Consider the following 27,150-nt stretch of genomic DNA (forward strand, 5'->3'; position numbering starts at 1 on the left):
CCTGAGCTTTAGGCAGTCCTCTCACCTCCCAAAGTGCTGGGATTACGGGCTTGAGCCACCATGCCTGGCCGAACATTATCATTTCTTTGTATTTGAATTGTACTTTTATATTGATGAAATTCTTCCTGTTCAATGTATGGATTTAAAATGCGTGGTGAATAAATTAATGGTATATAATTTTATTTTGAATGTCATAGAGTTAATAGAATTTCAACATTGGCTATCTAAGGACTTAGCAAAATTAGTTTCAGTTCACATAATAGGAACACAGACGATGAAACTTGACTTTAAAAAGTTTTGATTAAAAATGGAGCTATTAATTTCAAAACCTGTGACTTTAATAATGATTTAATCAACTACTAAGTAAAACTAAATTTCTAGTTTCGGTTGTGTAGTGTTCCTGCTTATTAATGCCCATCAGAGACTCAACAGATCCAGTTGGGTCTTTCAGACATTGCTGTGAGTTTTTATATCTGCTTCTCTTGAAGCAGGGGAGCTTTCATTTTCAAATTGGTATTATTGCAACTTGCTTTGTGCTTTCTTCGATAAAATTTTCTTAAGTCCGTCATTTCTTGAGATTTGTTTTTCTGCCACTCAGTCATATTTAGTTACAGCTCTAGGAGAGACCATATATTGAAAAGGGAATTCTAGTTCTCATGAGGTTTTGCTCAAAGAATGTTTTATTCTCTAAAGAACTTGTGATTGAAAATGATCAGGTATATATTTTTTCCCAATTCTTTGGGGGCTTAACCAATTATATAATAAAAAATGATTGCTAGCATTAGATAGGATTTTGGAAAGTACTTTGATTGTTATGCTTTGTGTGAAGATGGTATTTCTTGATAACTCTTGCTTAAAATGCTCTATTAGGTTTGCTTTAAAAGGGCGTTTCTGATTTTGTAGGAGGTATCCAAAACTAACGAGCTAATAAATATTCTAGTCTGAATTTTTACTAAAAAAATGGTTAATTCCTATTTTCCGGCCAGAATAGAAGTAGTATTTATATGTGAACATTTTTTTTTTGCTAATGTAAACATTGCTTTTGTTTTCTCTTAGTGGCCCTTAAAATTTAATGTTATTAAATAGTATTCATTGAGTGTGTGTCTTTGTACTTTTAAATATTCATTATATGTGGCTGACTTCCTAAATTTCTCAGTTTTGATCTGAGAAAAAATAAAATGGTATTGTCTCTGTGTGTGTGTGTGTGTGTGTGTATGAGAGAGAGAGAGAGAGAGAGAGAGAGAGAGAGAGAGAGAGAGAGAGAGAGAGAGAGGTATATATTAAGGCCCATCTTTCTTTGCAGGCTCAAATAAAGATGATTATGAAACAAACAACAAAGAATTGCATGTTAAATTAAGCCAGAAATGCATTTGGTTCAGCAATGTGAGAGATATAGTATAGTATTATAGTATATATCAAGGTGGAAATGAAAATAGTTCTTTGTCATCTCATTGTTTTTTCTAGCTAAAGATATTTTATTTTTTATATTTATATATATTATTTTAAAGATGTGGGGTACAGTTCAGGATTAGGTGTACAAATGGAAATCATACAGGTAAAGTTTGGACCTCCCTTTGATCCCCATAAAGATATTTTATAACCAACATTTACTCCTCTTTGATAATAATACACTAAGATTGATCAACATTTTTGAAATTTCTTTGAATATTTTGATATTTTTAGTCCCCTGTCTACACGGGTTAGAGATTCATCACAGCATCTAAAGTAGCCCTTGGTTCATGGTGGGTGATCAGTAAATGCTCTAAGCATCAGCTGGTTAGCCAATATAGCATTAAGGGACTTTCATTCCTAGGGTAACAGACTCTTTTTGTGAATTGCGTTTGAGGCAAAGAAGTGAGACTTTTTATCCTACAATTTAAAAAAATTTCTAGGAATGTTTAAAATTATACAATTTGTTGATTCAACAATCTAACATTTAGCCTAAAGTTATTTATGTCACATTATAAAACATATCAATAAAAAATTAGAAACAATATTATATCTTTGGTTGGTATTTTGTTTTCAACTTGACAGTTTTGTTTATGTAGGTGATAGATTTTGTTTTTGTTTGTGTTTTTATTTGAGTTGGGGTCTCACTCTGTTGCCCAGGCTGGAGTACAGTGGCGAATCACAGCTCACTGCAGCCTTGACCTCTGGGGCTCAGGTGATCCTTCCATTCAGCTTCTTCAATAGCTGGGACTACATGCATGTGCCAACATGCCTGGCTAATTTTTGATTTCTTGTAGATGAGGTCTTGCTTATGTTGCAAAGGCTGGTCTTAAGCTCCTGGGCTCAAACAGTCATATTGCCTTGGCCTCCTATAGTGCTGGGATTACAGGCATTGTGCCACCACAGATTCTGTTTTCTTTCCAGAATTCCTTGTTTGTAAAAAGACTACTAAGAAATTAACAACTTTGAGAACAGAATTTAAATATAAGCACAATCCAGCACTTAAGAAAACACCTCGACACTTTCACTATATAAATGAAGAGCAGAAACTTTATTTATAAAACCAAAAGAACTTATTAGGAATAAAAACCTGTTGTTTGTAAAATAAATGACAGTTTTCTGTTCATTAGCTGACTCATAAATGTGTTTATTAATTATGAGCTACACTTCTGACTGTATTGTAAGACTATTAGCTGGATATCTCTGTAGAATGAAATGAAAATTATAATATTACTAATTTTATAAACATAATAGTAATTTTGGGGTATATTTAACTATTTTTCTTTTAAGCCTAATATAGTAAGTAAATCTCCTCTTTGCTCTTTGAAAATTTTGTATCACTCATTGTTTTCTGGATAATTTGACCTTAAATTTGATATTATATTGTAACTATTGAAATTTTAGCTCATATTTTAGTCAAGATCGAGCCCTATACGTGAAAGGAAATTTTTGTTGAAACTAGGAATTTGATTGTACCTTGATATTAAGCTTACTCCAGGTATGTAATTTATCTGACGTTCTGTACTTATGTTTATGCAAACTTTTATACCTTGATATTGATGGGTACTTAGCCTCCATTATTGTGGCATAATAGAAAGAACATATATTTTAGAGAGATGGATAGATTTTTTTTTTTTTAAGAGACAGAGTCTTGCTCTGTCACTCAGGCAGGAGTGCAGTGGCACAGTCCTAGCTCACCGCAGCCTCAAATTCCTAAGCTCAAGTTATCCTCCTGCCTCAGCCTCCTGAGTAGCTGAGATTGCAGGTCTGCACCACCATGCTCAGCTAATTCTTTTTTTTTTTTTTGAGTTGGAGTTTTACTCTGTTGTTCAGGCTAGAGTGCAGTGGCATGCTCATGGCCACTCCAGCGTCGACCTGTTGGGCTCCATCGTTCCTTCTGCCTCAGCCTTCCAAGTAGCAGGAACTACAGGCGCATGCTACCATGCTTGGCTAACTTTCTGATTTATTGTAGAGACGAGATCTTACCATGTTGCCCAGGCTGGTTTCAAACCCATGGGCTCAGGCAGTCCTCTTGCCTTGGCCTCCCAAAGTGCTGGGATTACAGCCTTGAGCCACCATGCCCGGCCTAGCTAATTCTTTTTCTTTTCTCCTCCTCCCCTCCCTCCCTCCCTCCCTTCATCTTGCTATGTTGCCCAGCCTGGTCTGGGAATTCCTGGCCTCACGTGGTCTTCTTGCCTCACCCTCCTGTGTAGCTGAGATGGCAAGCATGAACCATCTTGCCTACCTGATCTGGATTTTAATTCCAGCCCCATCTCATAATAGTTGTGTGACCTTACTGATATTATTCTTCTGAATTTGTGTGCTCATTTGCAAAATGGTGCTCATAATCTCTATCTTACAGGGTTTTTGATGAGCTAAATTAAAGATAATGTGTGTCAAAGTAGCAGATGATCGCCGGGCTCGGTGGCTCAGCCTGTAATCCCGTGCCTTTGGGAGGCTGAGGTGAGTGGATTGCCTGAGCCCGCGGGTTCGAGACCCGCCTGGGCAGCGAGACCTCATCTCTACAATAAATCCAAAAATCAGCCGGGCGCGGTAGTGCAGGCCTGTAGTTGCGGCTACTCGGAAGGCTGAGGTGGAAGGATCGCCGGAGGCCAGCAGGTCGAGGCTGCGGTGACCGGGAGCGGCCACTGCACTCCAGTCTGGGTGACAGAGTGAGACTCCAACTCAAAAAAAAAAAAATGTAGCAGACGATCAAAAAACGATTCCGTGCATGCAGCAAGCAGAAAGAACTGATGTAGTTGTGCTAGAGATGAAGAGGGACACATCTCATAATGTTAAAAGGGTCGATTCACCAGAAAGATCCAGTCATTACAAACCTAACAACAGCTCCAAAATATGCAAAACCTGACATACTTGAAGGGAGAAATAAACAGCAGTAATATTTGGAGACATCTCTACCCCATTTCCGTAATGGGTAGAACAACTGGGAAAAATACCAACAAATAGATTGGAGACTAAACAGTACTGTAAGCAAACTAAACCTTAGGGATATCACACTATCAATAGAATAATGTCATACATTCTTCCCAAGGACTCAAGAAACATTCTTATGGTTAGATTATGTGATTGGTCATAAAAGAAGCCTCAATACATTTAAAAGGACTAAAATTATACAAGTTATCTTCTCTGATCACACTGGAATTAAATTAGAAATTAATAACAGGAGGCAAGAGGGAGAAACTTATGTGAAAATTATATGACATGCTCCTAAATAACCATTGGTTCTAAAAGAAATCACAAGGGAATTAGAAAACACTTAGAGACAAGTGAAAATAAAAACACAGTATACCAAACTTCATGGGATGCAGCTGACATCATGCTTAAGAGGGAAATTGATAGCTGTTCCAAAACAACAACAACAAAAAAAGTACGCTGGTTGCAGTGGCATGCCCATTTAATCCCAGCTACTTGGAAGGTAGAGGCAGAATACTTGTTTGAGCCCAGGAGTTTGAGGTCAGTGTGGGCAACATAGTAAGACCCTGTCTCTAAGAACAATCAATTTCAAAGAAATAATATAACATTCTGAAAAATAAGAGCAAGCTAAATCAAAAACAAGTGGACAAAACAATAAAGAGTAAAGGTGAAATTTAAAAAGACAATAAAAAAAGTAGAGGAAATCAATGAAACCAAAATTTGATTCTTTTAAAAGATAACTAAATTGACAATATTTAGACTGATCAAGAACAAGAGAGAGGAGATTCAGATGATTAAAATCATGAATAAAAGAGAGGATGTAATTACTGACTGTACAGAAAAATAATTATAAGAGAATACTGTGAATAACTGCATGCCAACAAATTAGATAATTTAGAGATGAAATGGGCAAATTTCTAGGACACAGACTACCAAGACTGGCTAAGAAGAAATGGAAACTCAAGTAAAGAGATTGAATTAGTAATCACAAAACTTTCTTTCTTTCTTTTTTTTTTTTTTTGAGTGGAGTCTCACTCTATCACCCAGACTGGAGTGCAGTGGCCGCTCCCGGCCACCGTAGCCTCGCCTGCTGGGCTCCAGCGATCCTTCCACCTCAGCCTTCCAAGTAGCTGGAACTACAGGCATGCGCTACCACACCTGGCTGATTTTTTGCTTTATTGTAGAGATGAGGTCTCACTTGCCCAGGCGGATCTCGAACCCGCGGGCTCAGGCAATCCACTCAACCTCAGTCTCCCAAAGGCGCGGGATTACAGGCTGAGTCACCGAGCCCGGCAATCACAAAACTTTCTGCAAAGAAAAGCCCAGGCCTGGATACCTTCACTGGTAAATTTTTCTAAGTGTTTAAGAAGAATTAGCATTGTTCTTCACAAATTCTTTAAAAAAAAAAAAATGAACAGAAGAGGAAGTAACACTTCCCATCCTCATTCTAGGAAGTCAGTGTTATTACCTTGATACTAAGATCAGACAAAGATATTACAAGAAATAAAACCACATACTGGTATCCCTTTTGAATATAAATGCCAAAATTCTTGACATTATACAAGCAAGCTGAAGCCAGCAAGATATAAAAAAGATTTTATTTCATTATTAAGTGGGATTTATTAATGCAAGACTGGCTTAACATCTGAAAATCAATTAATACAGTATGCCTTATTGAGTAAATGACAAAAGACAAATTATCTCCATAGACAGAGAAATCCAGCATACTTTTAGGATAAAAACAAACAAACTCAACAAACTAGGAATAGAAGGTAATTTCATCCTTAACCTGATAAAGAGCATCTATGCAAAACCTACAGCTAATATCCTAGTTAATGATGAAAGACTGAATACTTTCTTAAGATCAGGAATATAACAAGGATGTGCATTCTTACCATGTCTTTAATGCTGTACTGGAGGGTCCGGCCAAGGCAGCCAGGCAAGAAAGCAAAAGTCATCCATTTTGAAAAGGAAGAGGTAAACTATTTTTTATCTATGTGCAGATGACATGAGCTTGGATATACTAAGGAATTCACACACACACGCGCACACACACACACACATACAGGATCATTAGAACTAATAAATGAGTTTAGCAAGTTTGTAGGATACAGTGCAAGATCAAGGCACAAAATAAGTTGCATTTCTATAACTAACAATAACCAGTTAATAAATGAAATTAAGGAAACAATTCCACTGACAGTACAATAAAAAAGGATATAGTACTTAGGAATTATTTAACAAAGGAAGTATAAGACGTGTATGCTGAAAACTATAAATTATCATTGAAAGAAATTAAGTAAGACCTAAATAAATGGAAAGATATCCTTGTTCACGAATTGTAAGAGTATGGTTAAAATAGTAGTACTCTCCAAATTGCTGATTCAATGTAGTCTCTGTCAAAGTCTCAGTGGGCTTTTAGCTGAAATTGACAAGGTGATCCTAAGATTCATATGGAAATAGGTGACCTCGAATAGCCAAAGTAATCTTGAAAAAGGAGAATAAAGTTGGAGTCACTCACCCCAATTTTAAAGCTAACTGCAAAACTATGGTAATCAAGGTAGTGTGGTACTGGCATAGTGATAGACATGAAGACCAGTGGACACACACACACACACACACACACACACACACATACACACATACACACTTCACACTTAATGCAGTATAAGCACGCAGGTTCCCCACTTTTTTTTTTTTTTTTTTTTTTGAGTTGGAGTCTCACTCTGTCGCCCAGACTGGAGTGCAGTGGCCGCTCCCGGCCACCGCAGCCTCAACCTGCTAGGCTCCGGCGATCCTTCCGCCTCAGCCTTCCGAGTGGCCGGAATTACAGGCGCGCGCTACCACACCCGGCTAATTTTTGGATTTATTGTAGAGATGAGGTCTCACTGCCCAGGCGGGTCTCGAACCCGCAGGCTCAGGCAATCCACTCACCTCAGCCTCCCAAAGGCGCGGGATTACAGGCTGAGCCCCCGAGCCCGGCTCCCACTTTTTGTTTTTAAGTCAACAAGATGGCTTAGAGATCTTTCCACGTCACTACTTGATGAAGAGCCTTCTTCTATTTAAAGTCTGTGTAGAAGAATCATAATAGATTTAACTGTCTTCTTTTGATAACATGTACTGTAATTCATTTATTTAACTTGCATTTTAGATAATAGGTGCTATCTAAATACCTATTTAGATACACTGGAGATACTCTGGTGAGGACAAAAAGAGACATTTTCTTCCTCCATGGCTTAAATTCTGTGAGATAGACACATTAATACTCAGACAAAAGTAAAATCATAAGTTTGATAAGGGCCGAGAAGAATGTCTAGAGGGAATAGATATAGTTAGGGAGGTAAAGGACAGTTTTTCTGAAGAAGTGATTATTAAGCTGATGTCTAAACAAAGAATTATTAATTTTATATACGGGGTGCCAAAAACGTATACACTTTTCAAGTGATGTTATTTATGTATTACTTTTCAAAGTTGAATTAAATTATAGCAGCGATGTACAGCATGACATTTGCTCAATTGTGCTTCTGCCATTTTCTTTAACTCTCCTGCCTGTCACATGGTGATGCTAGCGTTCATTTGATTAATAAATCTTTTGAATGAATGTCATACTTAAAATATGGATACTTTTTTTGGCACTCCTGTGTTTTAGGGATATGGATGCGATGTCTGTCCTCCCATTTCTTCTGTATCTGTACACATTTCTCTGACTAGTAACTCATTAGCTTTTAAACATGCTTGTGTTTCTCACACATTCAAAAGAACAAACTCTTCTCTGATCCCACCCTCCTTTCCAACTGCTGCCCTTTATCTTCCCTTCTTAACAAGAAAGGGCCGTCTACACTGTTTCCATTTAGTCATCTGTCACTCAATTAAGAAAAAAAATTTCAGGTTACTCATTGTTTTTTAGCCTATTCTGGTCTATGTTATACTTTACTACAGTGACAGATTGCACCGAGGTCACCAATAGCCTCCATGCCCAATGGATACTTTTTAGTCCTCATTTTGCTTGAGTGTCCTGTGACATTGAATTTAATTGATAGCTCTAATCTTGAAATTTTCTTATTTGGTTTTTATGATATTATTTCCTTCTTCTTCTTTTAGTGTTCTTTGCTGGCTTCTTTTCTAACTGCTAAATGTTGGAGTTCCTTAACACGTTGTCCTAGGCTTTTTTTTAATTTTTATTTTTGAATCAAGGTCTCACTCTGTCACCTGTGCTGGAGAACAGTGGCACGATCACAGCTTACCACACACAGCCTCGATCACTTGGGCTCAGGTGATCTTTCTGCTTCAACTTTTGAGTAGCTGGGACTATAGACGCATACCATCTGCTTGAATAATTTTCTTATTTTTATTTTTGTAGAGGTGAGGGTCTTGCTATGTTGCTTAGGCTGCTCTCGAATGCCTGGGGTCCAGCAATCCTCCCACCTCGGCCTTCCAAAGTGCTGGGATTACAGGTGTGAGCCACCGTGCCCACCCTTGTCCTAGGCTGTTTTCGCTACCCATCACTCTTAAGCCAAGCTTCAGACAGTATCTATAGATGATTCCCAGGTGTATACCTGGCCCTGCTTCTGAACTTTGCACCGGTTATATTCAGCTGCCTCCCATATTTTTCTACTTTATTCATTATTTATTTATTCAAATATACTTATTTAGGGCTTGTTATTTCCTAGGTATTGTGCGGGTGCTAGGAGTATCTTATGTATCTCCAGTGGTATATGATCAAAACAATTGATCATAATAGATACCCCCTGCCAGAAACAAGTAAGCAAGTAAACAAACAAAAACAGCCAAAAGAAGACCTGCTTCACCTCCATTGTTCTCGTTCAACTACTGGATCCTACCCGGTTCTTCTAGCTTGAAACTTTGGGATCAGTCTTGACCCTTTCTTTTATCTTTTCCCCTATCCTTATCCAATCCAGTCCAGTCCAGTCCAGTTCAATTCAGTCAGTGTAGTCTAACCCAGTGCAGTTTTACTAAAGCCTGGCTATTCTACCTTCTAAGTATTTTTCCAGTGCGTCTACCCCCACCCTTACTCCCTTTTTTACTGCTAGTACTCTACACCAAGCTACCATCACTTTGCTGCAGAAGCTTTAAATGGGTCTTAACTGCATTCTCTTTTGACTGCCATCCGGTAATTTGTCACATGACTGTAAGCGTGATTTTTAAAAAAGTGTTCTTTAAGTCCTATGTCTCAGTTTTCTTATCTGTAAAATTGGGATAATCACCTTTCCATCACAGGATGATATGAGGATAAAAAGAATCACAACATATAAAATACAATAAATAGTGCCAGGCACTAAATACTCAGTAAATTGTACATGAAGTCTTGTACAGTTTTACACTGAGCCAAGTAAAATGTATGATTAAACAAGAAAGAGGGCTCACCGATAATATATTTGAATGGAGAAATTATTACTTGTTTATACCTACTTGTGTTGTATATGCTTACACTAAAAATCTGCAGCTCTTGTGGTACGTGACCTTATCATGTGTAATTTTTTTTCTGAATTAAAAGGCTAAGAAGCACCAGGCCTTCCTAGTAGAGACATGTGAAAATAACGGGAAAGAATTGGAATCGATCTTGGACAGCTTTACTGTGTCGGGCCAGTGGACATCAGGTTAGTTGAAGGTATAAAATGACAGATGCATCTGTCAATGTTCCAAAGTCACTCCATTTTGGGAATTCTGCAGATGCCTCTTCTAGTCCCTCATCTCAACATGTTTTGATTTGATGACATGATAAGAGCAGTTCTCACAGCAGTCAGCTGGCCTAGCTGGCTGAGAGGGGGTGACGGAGTGTGGACCTGCTGTTGTCCTCCCAGAACTTGATTTACAAGTGTTGGGGTCTGTGCGATTGGACAGACAAGGGCTCGCTTGCTGTGTTCTGAATCCAACTGAGAAAAAAGTCCTTACAGTATACCTGCGAGGGGAACAGATGTTTCGATCAGACCGAGCCAAATTCTGAGGCAACCTTCAGCAACTTAAAGGTCATGTATTTAAAAGGTTATGTAGGACACAGACTGTAACATAGTACGTATTCTATACTTTCTAAGCTGGTTTTCTCCTTCGTTTGCCACTACTGTGTACATCTTCTTTCTAGATAAAAATGCGTAGGTAAAATGTTTTGATTCTAGTTTTTGCCCACTTAAGATGACAAAGAGTTATAGAAATCATATGATAGGTAAGACATTGCTGGAACCAGCAAGAGCGTTAGTTGGTGAATGAATTCTGTTCACTGATCTTAATTTTGAGTGTTTGTCCCATTGTGTGTGCTAGCATAGCTTTGCTATAGGTGCTTTTTTACTTTTCTGTGTCAGTTTTCTTTTGCCATACTGTCAGCCTCGAATTCTTTGGTTGTTATCTGAAACAGCCTCCTTTATATTCTTCAAAAGGCACATAAAATTAAATTTCTTGCTCCTTAAAATCATGCTATAGTACTCTGCTTTAAAAAAAAATTTTGTTAAAGGAATCAAACAGTAATTTGGCAAATGACTTTTTAGAAAATTCTTAAGTTAAGGAAGTTTGTTGTCCTTGAAAAAGTGGAAGGATCTAATCAAGACTCAAATTTTTACCTTATGGATCTGAAGATTTCTCAGCTGGTGAACTATTGGAAATGTAGTGTGCTTTGCTATTATGGATCTGTTTTTTAGTCTGTGTGTTTTTAGCTGTAATTTTCTTTTCTTTTAAAGATAAGGTCTCGCTTTGTCACAATTAGAGCTCATGATAACCTCAACCTCCTGGGCTCAAGTGATCCTCTTACCTCAGTCTCCTGAGTAGTCAGGACTACAGGCATGCACCAGCACACCAGGCTAATTGTTTTCCTTTTTTGTAGAGACAGGGTCTTACTGTGTTGCCCAGGCTGGTCACTAGCTGTGATTTTATGAAATTAATGTGTAACTTTGTTTTTATTTAAATTTTACCCAATAGCATTTGTGTTTCATAATTTGTTAAATCAAAGTATATAAAAGTGACATAAAAATAGGTATTGGTATCTAGTTTTAATTATATTTAATACAACTTTAGAGGATAAAAATTTCCTTTATAATGGTACTTTTTATAATTGAGATATATCAGTGGTGTTTAATGGTATAAGGATCTTAAAATTTGTTAAATACTGTCATAGCATATTATACACCTCATATTATTTTAAATATTTCTTCAGAATTGAATTGGAAAAATTAGAATAATGATGTCGTGACTCCTTTGAGTTTTAAAATGAAGCAACTCACAAGTTATTACTAAGCCTAAAGAAAAGAATTGTTGTCTATTAAAGTTTTTCTTTATTATTTTTTAGTAACTATCCTTTTTTAGCTTCTGATTTCCCTTGTACATTCATACTCTCTATATTACAGGGAATGTGATCCTAGAAAATGACTTGCATTGAATTAGTGATTTTTGGATTGTTAGAGAGTGATGCTGGTTTCCATATTGTGTTGGTTATTCACTCTTTCACGTCCCCGCCCGACTGATCCGTTTTTCTCTGCTGTCTGTTTTGCCTTGTGCCTTGGGAGGCTGACTTCTACAGATCTGGACTCCTTTGCCTCTAACTCCTGGTTGGGTTTGGACTGTAGGCACGCCTGCAGGAGATTAAGAGGGTGAGAAGAAAGCAGTCAGGGTATTTATTTCCTCTGCTCTTGTGCTTTGTTGGCAATGGCTTTGATTTTCAACAGGTAAAGCTCCTGTTGGGTGCGTCTTCTTATAGCTGTGGCTCTTGTTGGACTGTGGTGAAAACATTCCTTCTACTTGAACTTTTAGGCTAAGGCATGATGTCAGTTTCTGCTCTTGCTGGTTCTTGGTGCTTCATCATACCTTACAGGGTCTGTTAATCTATCCACGTTTTTGTGATCTTTTCATTAAATTCGCTTGCTGTTGAACTCTTATGAGCATTCTGTTTTCCTGCTGGTTCCCTGATTGATTTACATACCTGCCTGGGACCTAGTTTCAGTCCTACTCTTGACTTCTATGAAACAGCCCTGTATCTTCATAATGGACTTCCGTTCTGCTTATGACAGCTCAGGTTAGGTTTTTGTTACGTAGTCAAGAAGAACATAACTGATAAAACTCTATTGCTGATAGTTTATGGCAGAACTCGATCACTTTTTTTTTTTTTTGAGTTGGAGTCTCACTCTGTCTCCCAGACTGGAGTGCAGTGGCTGCTCCCGGCCACTGCAGCCTCGACTTGCTGGGTTCCAACGATCCTTCCGAGTAGCTGGAAGCCTTCTGAGTAGCTGGAACTACAGATGCGCGCTACCACGCCCGGCTAATTTTTGATTTATTATAGAGATGAGGTCTCGTCAAGTTGCCCAGGCGGGTCTCGAACACACGGGCTCAGGCAATCCACTCACCTCGGCCTTCCAAAGTGCTGGGGTTACAGGCTGAGCCACCAAGCCCAGCCAGAAGAACTTCTTTAAAAATTGAACTCAGTCCTCACAAACCCTGCCACTACTTTATCAACTAAATTTATGTAATATTTTAAATCCTCTTCAACATAGTCAATATTCAACAGTGTTCACAGCATTTTCACCAAGAGTAGATTCCAGGTCAAGAAGCCAACTTACTTTGTTCATCTATAGGAAGTAACTCCTTGACCATTTATTTAAGTTTTATCGTGAAATTGCAGAAATTCAGTCATACCTTCAGGTTCTACTTCTCATTCTGGTTTTCTTGCTGATTCTACCCCATCTGCCATGACTACCTCAGTTGAGGTCTTGAACCCCTCAAAGTCATCCATGAGGGTTGCAATCAACATCTTCCAAACTCTTATTAATGTTGCTATTTTGACCTCCTCCTGTGAATGTTCTTAATGTTATCTAGAATGGTGAATCCTTTCCAAAAAGTTTTCTATTTATTTTATCCAAATTCGTTAGAGGAATCATTATCTATGATAGTAATAGCTTTACAAAATGTATTTCTTTTTCTTTTTTTGAGTCAGAGTCTTACTCTGTCACCCAGGCTGGAGTGCAGTGGCATAATCATGGCTCACTGCAGCCTTGACCTCCTGGGCTCAGGTGACCCTTCCGCCTCAGTTTCCCAAGTAACTGGGACTACTGTGTGCACCACCACACCTGGCTGGCTACTTTCTTCGATTTTTTTTTTTTAGAGGCGAAGTCTTGCTATGCTGTCCAGACTGGTCTCAAACTTTTGGGCTCAAGTGATCCTCCTGCCTCAGCCTCCCAAGTGTGGGGATTACAGGTATAAGCCATCAAGACTGGCCTACAGAATGTATTTCTTAAATAATAAGACTTGAAGGTCAAAATTACTCCTTGGTCCATAGGCTGCAGAATGGTTGTTGTATTAGCAGGTGTGAAAACAACGTTAATCTCCTTGTACATCTTCATCAGAACTTTTGGGCGATCAGGTGCAGCATATTTTGAAAGGAATCTTTTTTTCTGTGCAGGAGTTCTCAATAGTGGGCTTAAAGTACTCATTGAACCGTGATGAAAACAGATGTGCTTTCATCCATGCTTTGTTGTTTTATTTCTAGAGCACAGGCAGAGTAGATTTAGCATAATTCTTTTTTTTTTTTTTTTGAGTTGGAGTCTCTCTCTGTCGTCCCGGCTGGCGTGCAGGGCACACTCACGGCCTCCACAATGTCTGTCTCCTGGGCTTGGGTGATCCTTCTGCCTCAGCCTTCCAAGCAGCCAGAACTACAGGCACTCACTACCATGCCTAGCTAATTTTTGATTCATTGTAGAGATGAGGTCTCACCAAGTTGCCTGGGCTGGTCTCGAACCCGCGGGCTCAGCAGTCCATTCACCTCGGCCTCCCGAAGTGCTGGGATTACCTACTGAGCCACCAAGCCCTGCCAGCATGATTCTGAAGGGCCCTGGGATTTTGGAAGTGCTAAACGACCATTGGCTTCAGTTTAAAGTCACCAGCTACGTTAGCTCTAACAAGAGTCAGCCTGCCTTTTGAAGCTTTGAAATCAGGCGTGGACTTCTTGATGGCTGTGGAAGTCCTAGATGGCATCTTCTTTCATAGAAGTCTACATTTTAAGGCTACCTTAAAAATTGAATGATTGGCCTTCATCAGCAGTTCTAGCAAGATCTTCCCGATAACTTGCTATGGTTTCGACATCAGCACTTGCTGCTTCACCTTTTCTGTTCTGCTATGGAGAAGACTTCTTTTCTTAAGCCTCATGAAGCCACCTCTTCAGCTTCCAGATTTTCTTCTGCACTTTCCCCTTGACCTTCATAGAATCGAAGAGAGTTCTAGTCTTACTCTGACTAGGAAATGTTGCGACTGGCTTGATCTTTCCAGACCACTATGCCTTTCGCCATATCAGCAATAGGGCTGTTTTGCTTTCTTTTATCATTTGTGCATTCTCTCGAGTATCATTTTTTATTTCTTTCAAGAATTTTTTTCTTTGCATTCACAGCTTGGCAAACTGTTTGGCACAGGAGGCCTAGTTTTTGGACTGTCTTGGCCTTTGAAAGTCTTTTTTTTTTTTAATCGGAGTCTCATTCTGTCACCCAGGCCGGAGCACAGTGGCACGCTCACAGCCACTGCAGCCTCAACCTTCTGGGTTCGGGAGATCCTTCCACCTCAGCCTTCCAAGTAGCTGGAACCACAGGCGTGTGCCACCATGCCTGACTAATTTTGGATTTATTATAGAGATGAGATCTTGCCAAGTTGCCCAGTCTGGTCTTGAACCCCTGGGCTCAGGCAATCTCTTGCCTCTGCCACCCATGGTTTTTTTTTTTTTTAAGTGAGTATCTGTCATGTGTCAGATCTGTGTGGTCTTTTTTGTTTTTAAATTTTATTTTATTACAGAGATGTGGGGTACAAATAAGGACTTACTACACAAGTAGATTGCATGCTGAACTGTCTTCTTTACTAAGCTCAATCATTTCTAGCTTTTGATTTAAAGTGAGAGATGTGTTGAATCTTCCTCTCACTTGAACACTTAGAGGCCATTGAAAGGTTATTAATTGGGCTAATTTTAATGTTTTGTGTCTCAGGAATAGGGAGGCCTGAGGAGAAGAGTGTGGTTGATGGAGAAGTCAGAACACAACATTTTAAAAACATTTATTTGTATATTTTATGGATACATAATAGTTGTACATATTTGTGGAGTATATAAATATGATCAAATGGTCAAATCTGGGGAATTAGGCTATTTATCATTTCAAATCTTATCATTTGTTGTGTGTGTGTGTGTTGGGAACATTCCAGATCTTCTTTTCTGGCTATTTTGAAATATACAATAAATTAATGTTAACTGTAGTCACCCTACTGTGCTACCAAACCACTGTATCTCATTCCTTCTATCTAACTGTATTTTTGTACCCATTAACCAGCTCCTCCTCATCCCCCCTCCTCACTACCCTCCCCAGCTTCTGCTAAGCAACATTCTATTCTTATTTCCTTGAGATTGCTTTATTCCCCCTGCTTTCACATGTGAATGAGAGCATGTGATATTTGCCTTTCTGTGCCTGGCTTATTTCATTTCACATAATATCATCCAGTTTCATCCATGTTGCTGCAAATAACAGTTTTTCACACATTTTAATGACTGAATCGTATTCTATTTGTGCATATCTGACACATTTTCTTTATCCATTTACCCACTGGCAGCTACTTAGGTTGATTCCATGTCTTGGCTGTTGTGAATAGTGCTTTGATGAACACAGAAATGCCGTTGTCTCTTTGATGTACTCCTTCCCTCTTTTCTTCCTTTTCTCTTTCCCTCCATTCTTCCCTTCCTCCTTCCTCTTTTGAATGTATACCCAGCAGAGGGATTGCTGGATCATATGGTCGTTCTGTTTTTACTTTTTTAAAGAAACCTCCATATCAGTTACATTTGCCATCTTGTATAGGCGTGGTTTGTGGTGCTCCCAAACAATCACTGTGATGACATTAAAGATCACTGATCACAGAGTGCCATGACAAGTATAATAATAAAGTCTGAAATACTGCAGGCATCACCAAAATGTAACACAAAGGCACAGAGTGAGCACATGCTGTTGGAAAAATGCTGTGATAGACTTGCTTGATGCAGATTGCCACAAACCTTCAAGTTTTAAAAGCTGCGGTGTCTGTGGAGTGCAATAGAGCAAAGCACAATAAAGTGAGGTGTGTCCATATGTTTTTGAGAGAAAATCTACTTTGAATAGGGATATGCTTTTACTTTGTTTAGCACACCTTTAGAATTTATAGCAAAATTAGTTCAACAGGTAAGTGCAAGCGCGCATAGTGCCTGGTACTTGAAGCCGAGGCAGGAGGATCGGTTGAACTCAGGAGTTCAAATCTGGCCCGGGCAATATAGCAAGACCTCCTTTCTGAGGGAAAAAGAAGTAAAGCATGAATTCAGTTATCTTGGGAAGAGTTTTTCAGAGATCTTCTCTTTGGTAGCTATTTCAGGTAGGCAGTGTGCTTTATGCCCTTTTGTTCTGTTTAACTTTCAATTTAAAACATATCCTGGAACTACCTTCCATTTCAGGAAAAGTAATCCACGGTAGAACTTTTGGGCGATGGTCACACAATTGTTATTTTGACTTATTCTTTCAAGTGAAATAAATGAAAATGATGTTCTCGAATTCAGCTTAGCTTGGAGCTGACAGTAATTGCCAGCTGTTTGGTTCCCTGTCTCCTTCAGATTTTGTAGTTTTTTATGTTAAGAAACTTTCAGAAGCAGGTGAACCCGTTGGCTTATCTTCAGATAGAAGATAGGGCAAAATTTCATTTAAGATGCCCAGGAAGTTATTTACTTAGAGGATGTAATGCGATCTCCTCACTGTGATTCCTGGGATAGCTTATATCTTGTTTCCCAATGCCTCCAGCGCCTCTCCCCTTGTTCTTGACTGGTCTCTCTCCTTCCATCTTCCATCTGTTTTCTCTATAGCCACCAGAATGACCATTTACAGACCTAAGTTACAACTTTTATAAAATGAGTAAGTTCTGAGGATCTAACATATGAGCATCGTGACTGTAGTTAATAATACCGGGTTGTTTGCTTGAACTTTGCTAAGAGAGTAGATCTTAAGTATCTTCACCCTCACCCCAAGTCACTAAGTGTGATGACAGATGTGTTAATTCACTTGGTTGTGGTCATCATTTCACAGGGGCTACCTATATCAGATGATAACATTGTATACTTTGAATGGATACCATTATTCTTTGTCAGTTCTTTTTCAATAAAACTGGAAGGGAAAAAAGCAAGGCCTGTTAGAGTGTGTTATTCTTTTGCTCTAACCCTTGTCGGGATCTGTGTTTCACTTTGAAGCCAAGGTGGCAAGCAGTGGCTTGTGCCTGTCTTTTGTGACCTCACCTCCAACTCCTCTCTCCTCCTTCCCTGTGTTCGGGCCACTCTGGCCTCCTGCCATTTCACCAAGCCTACTCTTGCCTCAGAAGCCTTTGTACTGGCTGTTCCTTCTACCTGGAAAATTTTTTATCTAGTATATCTGGTATATCTGTATAGCTTTCTTTGTTATCTTCCTTAGGTCTATGCTCAAATCCTACCTTCTTCATGAAGTCACTCAAAAAATATTTGTTGAATATGAGTAAAAGCATGAATGAATTAATATCTGGTTGAAGGTCTACTTTGTATTTTAACTTTTGGGGCTATAAAGATAGTCATGGAATCTCTTTTTTTTTTTTTTGAGTTGGAGTCTCACTCTGTCACCCAGAATGGAGTGCAGTGGCCGCTCCTGGCCACCACAGCCTCGACCCGCTGGGCTCCGGCGATCCTTCTGCCTCAGCCTTCGAAGTAGCTGGAACTACAGGCATGCACTACCATGCCCAGCTCATTTTGATTTATTGTAGAGATGAGGTCTCACCAAGTTGCCCAGGTGGGTCTCGAACCCTCAGGCTCAGGCAGTCCATTCACCTCAGCCTCCCAAAGGCGTGGGATTACAGGCTGAACCACCGAGCCTGGCTGGAATCTCTTTTAAATTATAGTGATTCTTTGGGTAGCCTTCCATAACGGGTCACCAGGAAGATTGACCTTCCGTGGAAACAAACAATCTTCCATGGATCATAATATGTCACTTTGATTGCCTACTATTGTTAGGGATATTTATTTTGTATTTCTGCTTACCAAAAGCACTAGATTTACTCATATTTATTTTCTGGTGGAGATCCTTAAAGTAGGTTGTGTGGAAATCCTTTCTTCTAATATAGTTTTACCTATGCTTAAGGGTGTTAGCAGATATCAAAAAATGTGACTTTTTCTTTTTAGGGTCACGAAAGAAAGTTTTTCTTAATCCTTTTTAGGGTGGTCGACTTTCATGCTGACTGAGATTTCAACCTTCTTCAACTTTTCCTTTGAAGAGATCATTTGTGATACTCCAGAGGTGTTCTTTTTCTTTCTGCCTGGAGAGGCTGCAGGATCCTAGAAACAATAGCAACAACATTTGATTCTTTAGGCATGTAAACCTGTCACCCAGGCATTGGGCAGTCTCAGGGAGTGTGCTCTTAGGAAAATCAAGACAACGAAACGGACTTTTCCTCTTTTCTCTCCTCCTCTACTTCTTTCATAAAGGAATATTGTGTAGACCTAGTACCTCTTGAGAATTCTAACTGTTCTTGTGAACCTCATGACTGGTACCTTATGGGTTGCTGAGCACAGGCAACCAAATGTTTTCCTCCACCCCCATCCCATCTCCTTTGAACTCTCAGACCAACTTGGAGTGATCCAGCAACTAGAGGTAACGTTCTAAGAAATCTCCTCTGTAATCCTTCTAGGGATCAAGACAGAAAGAACCCTGATAGCAGTTCATACTAGAGAACATTTCTCTTATGGCAGTAGACCGGGAGATGGTACCATCTATGTCCAGTGCATCAGAATAACTTGCTACTTGCTGAAAAAATTATGGGAACTGTGTACACTGTGTAGCTTCAGATATTGATCTTAAAAGGGTATCTGGACAGCTTTTAATGGCTTCAGATTAGAACTGAGGACACTTTATATATCCAATTTATGTATAGTTGGGTGTGGTGTTGCACGCCTGTCGTCCCAGCTATTCAGGAGGCTGATGTAGGAGGATCACTTGAGCCCAGGAATTCGAGGCTGTGCTCCATTCAAACTTTTTAAATGTGGTTAGAATTTTTTCTTTTTTTTCATTTGAAGATTAGGAAAAGGAAAACTAAGTAGAACTTGTGAAAAATTTAGCACCACGAAACATGTGGAAAGCAACAGTAAATGGAATAACTTAGAAGAAGATGGTGAGGATGGTTTGCTATGGAAATCATAATGCAATTTAGGCTGAGTGCTGTGGCTCTCGCCTATAATCCCAGTGCTTCGGGAGGCTGAAGCAGGAGGAGTGCTTGAGCCTAGGAGTTCAAGACTAGCCCGGGCAACATAGTGAGACCCTATCTCTACAAAACATAAAAAATTAACTGGGCATGGTGGTGCATGTTTGTAGTCCTTGCTACTCAGGGGCTGAGGCAGGAGGGTAGCTTGAGCTCAGGAGTTTGTGAATTAAGATCACACCATTACTCTCCTGCCTAGACAGAGCGTATCCTGTCTCTCTTTAAATAAACAAACATAAATAGATTTCAAAACTATTTGGCATCTACAGTAGGATGCAAAAATAAATGACCTTTATCAAATGTGACTGATAATGAAAGAACAGGCTGAAATAACAAAATATTAATGCACCCCAGGAAAATGCAACACAAGATTAAAAGGTAGAAGAGTGAGATAAGAAAGAATTCTGGCCGGGCTTGGTGCCTCAGCCTGTAATCCCAGCACTTTGGGAGGCTGAGGCGAGAGGATTGCCTGAGCCTGTGGGTTCGAGACCAGTCTGGGCAACTTGGCGAGACCTTGACTCTACAATAAATAAAAAAAAAATCAGTCAGGCATGGTAACGCGTGCCTGTGGTTCTGGCTACTTGGAAGGCTGAGGCGGAAGGATCGTGGGAGCCTAGCAGGTTGATGCTAGAGCTGCCATGAGCATGCCACTGCTCTCCAGCCTGGGCGACGGAGTGAGACTCCAACTCAGAAAAAAAAAAAAGAAAACCTTAAGAAAGAATTCTGAGCAAGGTGGAGTGGCCTGACACCTGTAATTTTAGTACTTCTCAGGCTGAGGTAGGAGGAATGCTTGAGACCAGGAGTTCAAGACCAGCCTGGGCAACAAAGGGGAACCTGGTGTTTGTTATAAATAAAAAAATTAGCCAGGTGTGGTGGTACACGCCTGTAGTTCTAGCTACTCAGGAAGCTGATGCAGGAGGATCACTTGAGCTGAGAAGTTTGAGGCTGTGGTAAGCCATGATTGTGTGACTGTGCTTCAGCCTGGGCAACAGAGTGAGTCCTTATTTCCAAAAAAAAAAAAAAGAGAGAGAGAGAAAGACTTCTAATTTCTAAGGAAACTAAAAATAGAATAGTAGATTTAAAATTTTTGAGTAGCTATGACAGCATTGATATTGTGGAAAATCAGATTGGTGATTTGAAGGACAAAATGTAGAGAAAAAGAATACAGAGATAAAGTACAGAGAAAAGAACAAAGAAGTAAATCAGAAATAAATTAAGGAAAGAAAAACGAAGGGAAAAGATGATAATATGGGCTACCAATGTAAAGACTGTACATTTTTCTAGGCAGAAACCAGAATAAATGTAACAGATGTAATAATTTAAGACATGATTCAAAAACACTTCTTTGAGAGAAAAAAGGTTCTAGCAGGCAGGACGAGATCACTGCTTTGCAAGGAAGATAATCGAGTAAGGTCTTTAATTTAAATACATTTGTGAAGTTTTTAAAATTATAAAGAAAAAAACACAGTGTCACCTACAAGAACGAAAATTTGAATAATGAACATGTATTTTTTTCTATCAAGGGAAACCGCAATATAGCTTTTAAAAAAAGATAAGTTCTGTGACACTGGGGTGGCCATGAGTGTGTCATGGCACTTCAGCCCGAGTGACAGAGTGAGACTTCAACTCAAAAAAAAAAAAAAATCCTTCTGTGATCTCTTTTCTTTCAAATTCATTCAGTAATTAATTGCATATCTTTTTTATTTTTTATGAAGAATTATAAGCCATATACAAAAAAGGAGGCAGAACAGTGTAACGAAACCCCTCACACTCACCATTCAGATCAACATTTGTCAACCAGACCAATCTTGTCTAATCTAGCTCCCTTCTCCTATGTTCTACTGAAACATATCCCAGATATCGTTTAATTTCACTTATAAATACTTAAGGGTGACTCTCTCATCTCTAAAAGATAAGAACTCTTTTAAAATATAAATGCAAGATAATTTTCACACCTAAAAAATTAAAAATATTATCTTAAACGTGTCATAAATTTCCAATTTTATTATGTCTCTCATGTAATATCAATTTGTTTAAGTTAGTATTCAGAGAAGATATAGATATGATGATTGGCTGATGGGTCTTTTAAGTAATTTTAAAAATATATGGGTTCTTTCCTGGTTTATCTCTTCTTGTTCATCTTTTTTAATTTCTTGAAATTTATTTGTTAAAAAACTGTCATTTATTCTAGGAGTTTCACAGCCTGCATTTTGCTGATTGCATTCACATTGTGTAGGCTAACATGCTTCTTTATTCTGCAGATTTTCTTTAGCGTGATAATTTAATCTGCGGTAATGGAAGTACTTTATATCTGTGTTAATAGAGTAGATACTAGCCACGTGTGGCTATAAAGTACCTGAAATATGGCTATTGTGACTATGGAACTGAAATTTTTATTTTAATTAATTTAAATGTAAATTTGAATAATCACAGTTAAATAAGTTTAAATAATTATACTTTGCTACTGTATTGGGTAGTCCAAAATTAGAAACTTGATAAAGGCTTGGCGTCTGACTTTATTTATCTTTTTCTTTTTTTTTAAATTTTAGAATTGTGGGGTACAATTCAGGGTTAGGTATGCAAATATTCACTGTACAGGTACCCCTGTTGATGAGGTGTGCCCCCCCTTCCCCAGGCAATTTCCCGCTTACTGTCAGTCCTTTTCTTATAGTATTACAATAGCTGTTCAAGGTCCACTTATGAGTGAGAACTTGTGATATTATTCAGTTCTCTGTTTCTGTGAAAGATCACTCAGTATTATAGACTCTAAGTCCATTCAGGTTGCTGCCAAGTTCATGATTTTGTTCTCCTTTATGACTGCGTAATATTCCATCGTGTATGTGTACCATATCTTTTAAATCCAGTCCTCTTTTGATGGGCAGCATGGTTGGTTCCATGTTCTTGCTACTGTGAACAATGCTGCGATAAACTTTTTTTTTTTTTTTTTTGAGTTGGGGTTTCACTGTGTTGCATAGTCTGGAGTGCAGTGGTACTACCTTGGCTAACCACAGCCTCGACTTCCTGGGCTCAGGTGATCCTCTCCCACTGCAGTCTCCTGAGTAGTTGGGACTACAGGCATGCACCATCATACCCGACTAATTTTTTTGATTTTTTTATAGAGATGAAATCTTCCAATATTGCCTAGGTTGGTCTCGAACTCCTGAGCTCAAACTTGGCCTACCAAAGTGCTGAGATTAGAGGCTTGAGGCACTGTGCCTGGCCTGCCTTTCTTTTAAATTGTATTTATTTTAAAATTCACTTTAAATTCTTCATCTTGTACATTTCTTTTTGAGTTCTATGAGCCTCTGGCCTGTATCAATTTGAATTTTCAATTTTAATTCAATCCTTTTTTTAAAAAAAAACACCATCTTGTTATGATAGGTTTAATTACATTTTTATCTTGACTAGATTTGTTGTATGGTTTCTCTTTATAAGAAATTGTAGACATTGATTTCCATTTTAGTAGAATATTAAGAATCATAGAATATTAAGAATCATATAATATAGGAAGTAACTATGTGAAGATCAAGTGTGTGCTGTAAGATAGGAACATGTCAGGCTAGCGTTTGATGAGCTAGTGGGAGGAGCTGGGAAGACAGGATCTCGAAAAGAAGGAGTTGGAAGATCAGAGAAAGACTACCAACCAGCGGTGGTTAAGCTCTGGCATGCGGGGAACAAGTCAGAGGTAAAGCAAGTCTGGACTTCAGGTGCATTCCACTGCTAGAGAGAAGGAGATTGTTGAAGAAACCTGTGGAAGAACTTTTTCTTGGCTACCGGTGGTAGGCCTGGGGTCACTGTTCATGGATAAGGCTGATGGGAAGGACGCTGCATGTGGACCAGACCAGAACCCACTGGCACCTCTGCATTTGTCTCTCACTGTCATGGAGTGAGGACCAGCTGGGATCCATCGGTGCTTCTATATTTGTCTTTCATTGAGTGTAATCACAATGACTTTTGGATGGTGATAGTTGGTCTTTCAAATTTTGTCCAAAGTTTTATTTTGGCTAGCTGACTTGGAGCCCTACGACTCTACTGGGATGGAGAATTGCAAACTGGTTCTAGTTTAGGGAAGTTCATAGAACCACCATGGTCCACCACTTGTTGACTTGGCGACAATATACACCCTTTAAAACCAGTATTTCACTTCCAAATAAAGACAACAGCAAAACTATGCTTCTGCCCAACTTGGATGGCAGCTCTTCCTTATACAATTGAAAATACATCAGCTTTGTCCTGAAAGAGCTTCCAAAAGTTCCATATGTCACTTTATTCATCAATTGATGATACTCCTTCTCCTTTTAACTGAATCATACTCCCCCTTTCATATCTTGTAACTTAAGTACCGAGTTACAACGTTCACCCATATCAACATGTCTTATGTTTGATAGAGGAATAAGAGAGACAAGCTAAAGAAAAAGAATATATGTAAATATATTTATAGTAAAGTATAGAAAAAATTCTTTTAATTCTAGTTTCTCTTGACATATAATGGGATTGCATCCTAATAAACCCACCATAGGTTGAAAATATCATAAGTTGAAAGTGTGTTTCGAGTGAACAAACCCATCATAAATCGAAGAGTATATGGAATGTGTACTGCTTTTGCACTGTTATAAAGTTGAAAAATCTTAAGTTGAACCATTGTAGATTGGGGTTGTCTCTACTTAGTCCTTCTTCTTCTATTTGATCACGTGATCATAGCTTGTATTTATAGCTTCCTTCGCTCCCCCTACCATACTCCATCTGCAAGCATCTTATTGGATATGGTTTCATCCCAGGTGGGATGATCTGAACCTTTATTCCAAGAGGATCTGTGCTGTTAGTCATTTGCCTGTGTGAAGTTGCTGGAGGTATCCATAATTATTTTTTATTGTGGTTAAAAAATGTATATCATAAAGCTTTCCATCTTGATCATTTTGAAATGTACAGTTCATTAGTGTTAAATATATTCATATTGTTGTGAAGTGGATTTACAAAACCTTTTCATTTTGTAAATCTGAAACTCTATACCCATTAAATTATAATTCCCTTATGTTAGCCTGAGTTCTCCAGGGAAACAACCGGTGGGAGATGCACAAACACACATACTGTAATGAATTGGCTCATGTGATTATGGAGGCTGAGAAGTCCAAGAGCTGCAACTGGCAAGCTGGAGACCCAGGAGAGCCAATGGTTTGGTGTCTGTCTGAGTCTGAAGGCCTAAGAACTAGGAGAGCTGATAGTGTAAGTTCTGGTCTGAATCTGAGCCTGAAGGCTGGAGAAGTCCTGTGTGCTAGCTCAAAAACAGACCAAGAGAGAGAATTCTTTCTTACTCATCCTTCTATTCTGTTCAGACCTTCATCATATTGGATGAAGCCCACTCAAGTTGGGGAGGACAATCTGTCAGTTTAAATGTTAACCGCCCTCACAGATGCACCCAGAAATAATGTTTAACCACATATTTGGCACCCAATGGCTCAGTCAAATTGACATAAAACTAACCAGCATGTCCCCTTTTCTCCTTCCTCCAGCCCCTGGTAATCCCCATTTTGCTTTTTGTTTCTGTGAATTTGACTACTTTAGTTATCTCCTATTAGTAGAATCATACAGTATTTGTCATTTTGTGATGGGCTTTTTTCACTTAGCATAATGTCTTCAAGGTTCGTTCATATTGTAGCATGTGACAGGTATTCTTTGCTTTTTAAAGCTGAATAATATTCCATTAGATGTGTATACCACTTTTTGTTAATCTGTTTATCCATTGATACACATTTGGGTTGCTTCCACCTCTTGGTTATTGTGAATATTGGTGATACAAATATGGATGTGCACATATCTCTCGGAGACCCAACTTTCCATTCTTTTGGATATGTACTCAGATCTGAGATTTCTGTCCATTAACTAACTATTGGGCACCTGCGAGATGTCCGTATTCCAGTTGTGCTCCTTCTTACTACCACGTTCCCTCTGGAAGTCAGGATCCATTGCTCTGGCACAGAGAGAACCTTCTTTGCTCTTTGGCTTCCTGGCATGAGGAGCTCTCCTATGATCAGGTGGCATTCTCAACCATTTTAATGGAATTATTGCTGTGTCCTGTGGCAGAAGTATTTCTTCCTTGGGAATTAAGACAGACCAACAGAGTTCACGGTTTTTGAGATAGGAAGCAGACATTTAACAAGTGAATTATTAAGGGAGCCACTCCCATTTCCAACATTTGATTCTAAGAACTATGAATCCTGGCTGTGGGAGAAACTGCGCTATATATGTTGATTGCTGATTCTGAACACATTCTGTGTCCTGGAAGATATTATTCTTATCCCACAAAATGTTTCCATCCAGCTGGCACCATGAGTCTTCAAAAGGCCCTTCCACTATTCTCCATGCTGGCTACTTCGATGTGATGGAAAACAGTAAGACCAGTGAATTCCATGAGAATGAGCCCATTTTCATATTTCATTTGCTACAAAATGAGTTCTCTGGACAGAAGCAATGCTGTTTGGAATACGCAATGGTGAATTAAGGCCTTTTGTAAATTCATGGATGGTGGTTTTGTCAAAAACATTATGGTCAGGGAAGGAAAATCTGTATTCATAGTAAGTGTCTATCTCAGTAAGGTTAAAACATTGCCCATTACGTGATGGATGTGACTCAGTGTGACTAACGTGCCACCAAGTAGCTGTCTGATCTCCTGAGAGAGTGATGTCACATCGTGGGCTCAGTGCTTTTGCTGTTGGTGAATTTGGCTCTCAGCAGGGGCTGTTTGGTGAATGGAAGTAAGTTCGTTTGCTGATCTGATGCATCACCTCCATCATTGCTGCCATGACTTCTTTGCTTAACTAAGGACCAAGGTGGCTCGGACAAGGGACGGACTGACATCCATAGAATGCTTAATCTCTCCTTCCTGGTTATTAAGCTCCTCCTCTACAGAAGTTGATCTGGGCACAGTGCCCATCTGGAGAGGTCTGTTCATGTGTCTTCCCCAGGCAACTTCGTTACCAGTTTTTTATTCCATTGTTTTGAAGTTCCTGACCCTTCAACCAAACTGTTAGACACTGCCCATAAATTGGTATATATCTGTACCTTTGGTCCTCACTCATTCTTGGGAAAATGACACTCAAATCTACGACCTGAAGTCTGCCCAGTGGGAGGATTTCTCTTCACCACTGTCCTTCAGAGCCACCCTTGAGTTGAGTTGTGGTACTGCTGCAGTTGCCTACTTTTGAATGGTGTCAGCCAATCATACAGAGCCATCTACAGAGCAAGCCCATTTTCTTCCATCGGTCAACTGGCCAAGAGGAACTTTCCACATATCCAGGGTGTGGGCTAAGAGAGAGGAAGAGCCAGGCTCGGTGGCTCAGCCTATAATCCCACGCCTTTGGGAGGCTGAGGTGAATGGATTGCTGAGCCCGCGGGTTCGAGACCCGCCTGGGCAGCGAGACCTCATCTCTACAATAAATCAAAAAATCAGCCAGGCGTGGTAGCACATGCCTGTAGTTCCAGTTACTCAGAAGACTGAGCGGAAGGATCGCCGGAGCC

General features: G+C 39.2%; 1 protein-coding gene across 1 annotated transcript in view; it reads left to right on the top strand.

Annotated features, from left to right (window-relative positions):
• The window catches only part of CCDC171 (coiled-coil domain containing 171), a 281,370-nt gene that overhangs the window by 70,896 nt on the left and 183,324 nt on the right, over positions 1-27,150 (top strand). Inside the window, exon 9 of the mRNA XM_021715020.1 lies at positions 9,899-10,001. Within this exon, the coding sequence (XP_021570695.1) occupies positions 9,899-10,001 (103 nt within the window). The remainder of the gene's footprint in view (positions 1-9,898; positions 10,002-27,150) is intronic.

The sequence above is a fragment of the Carlito syrichta genome, unplaced genomic scaffold, assembly GCF_000164805.1.
Source record: "Carlito syrichta isolate Samal-C Ts95f unplaced genomic scaffold, Tarsius_syrichta-2.0.1 Scaffold306565, whole genome shotgun sequence".
Taxonomy (NCBI): domain Eukaryota; kingdom Metazoa; phylum Chordata; class Mammalia; order Primates; family Tarsiidae; genus Carlito; species Carlito syrichta.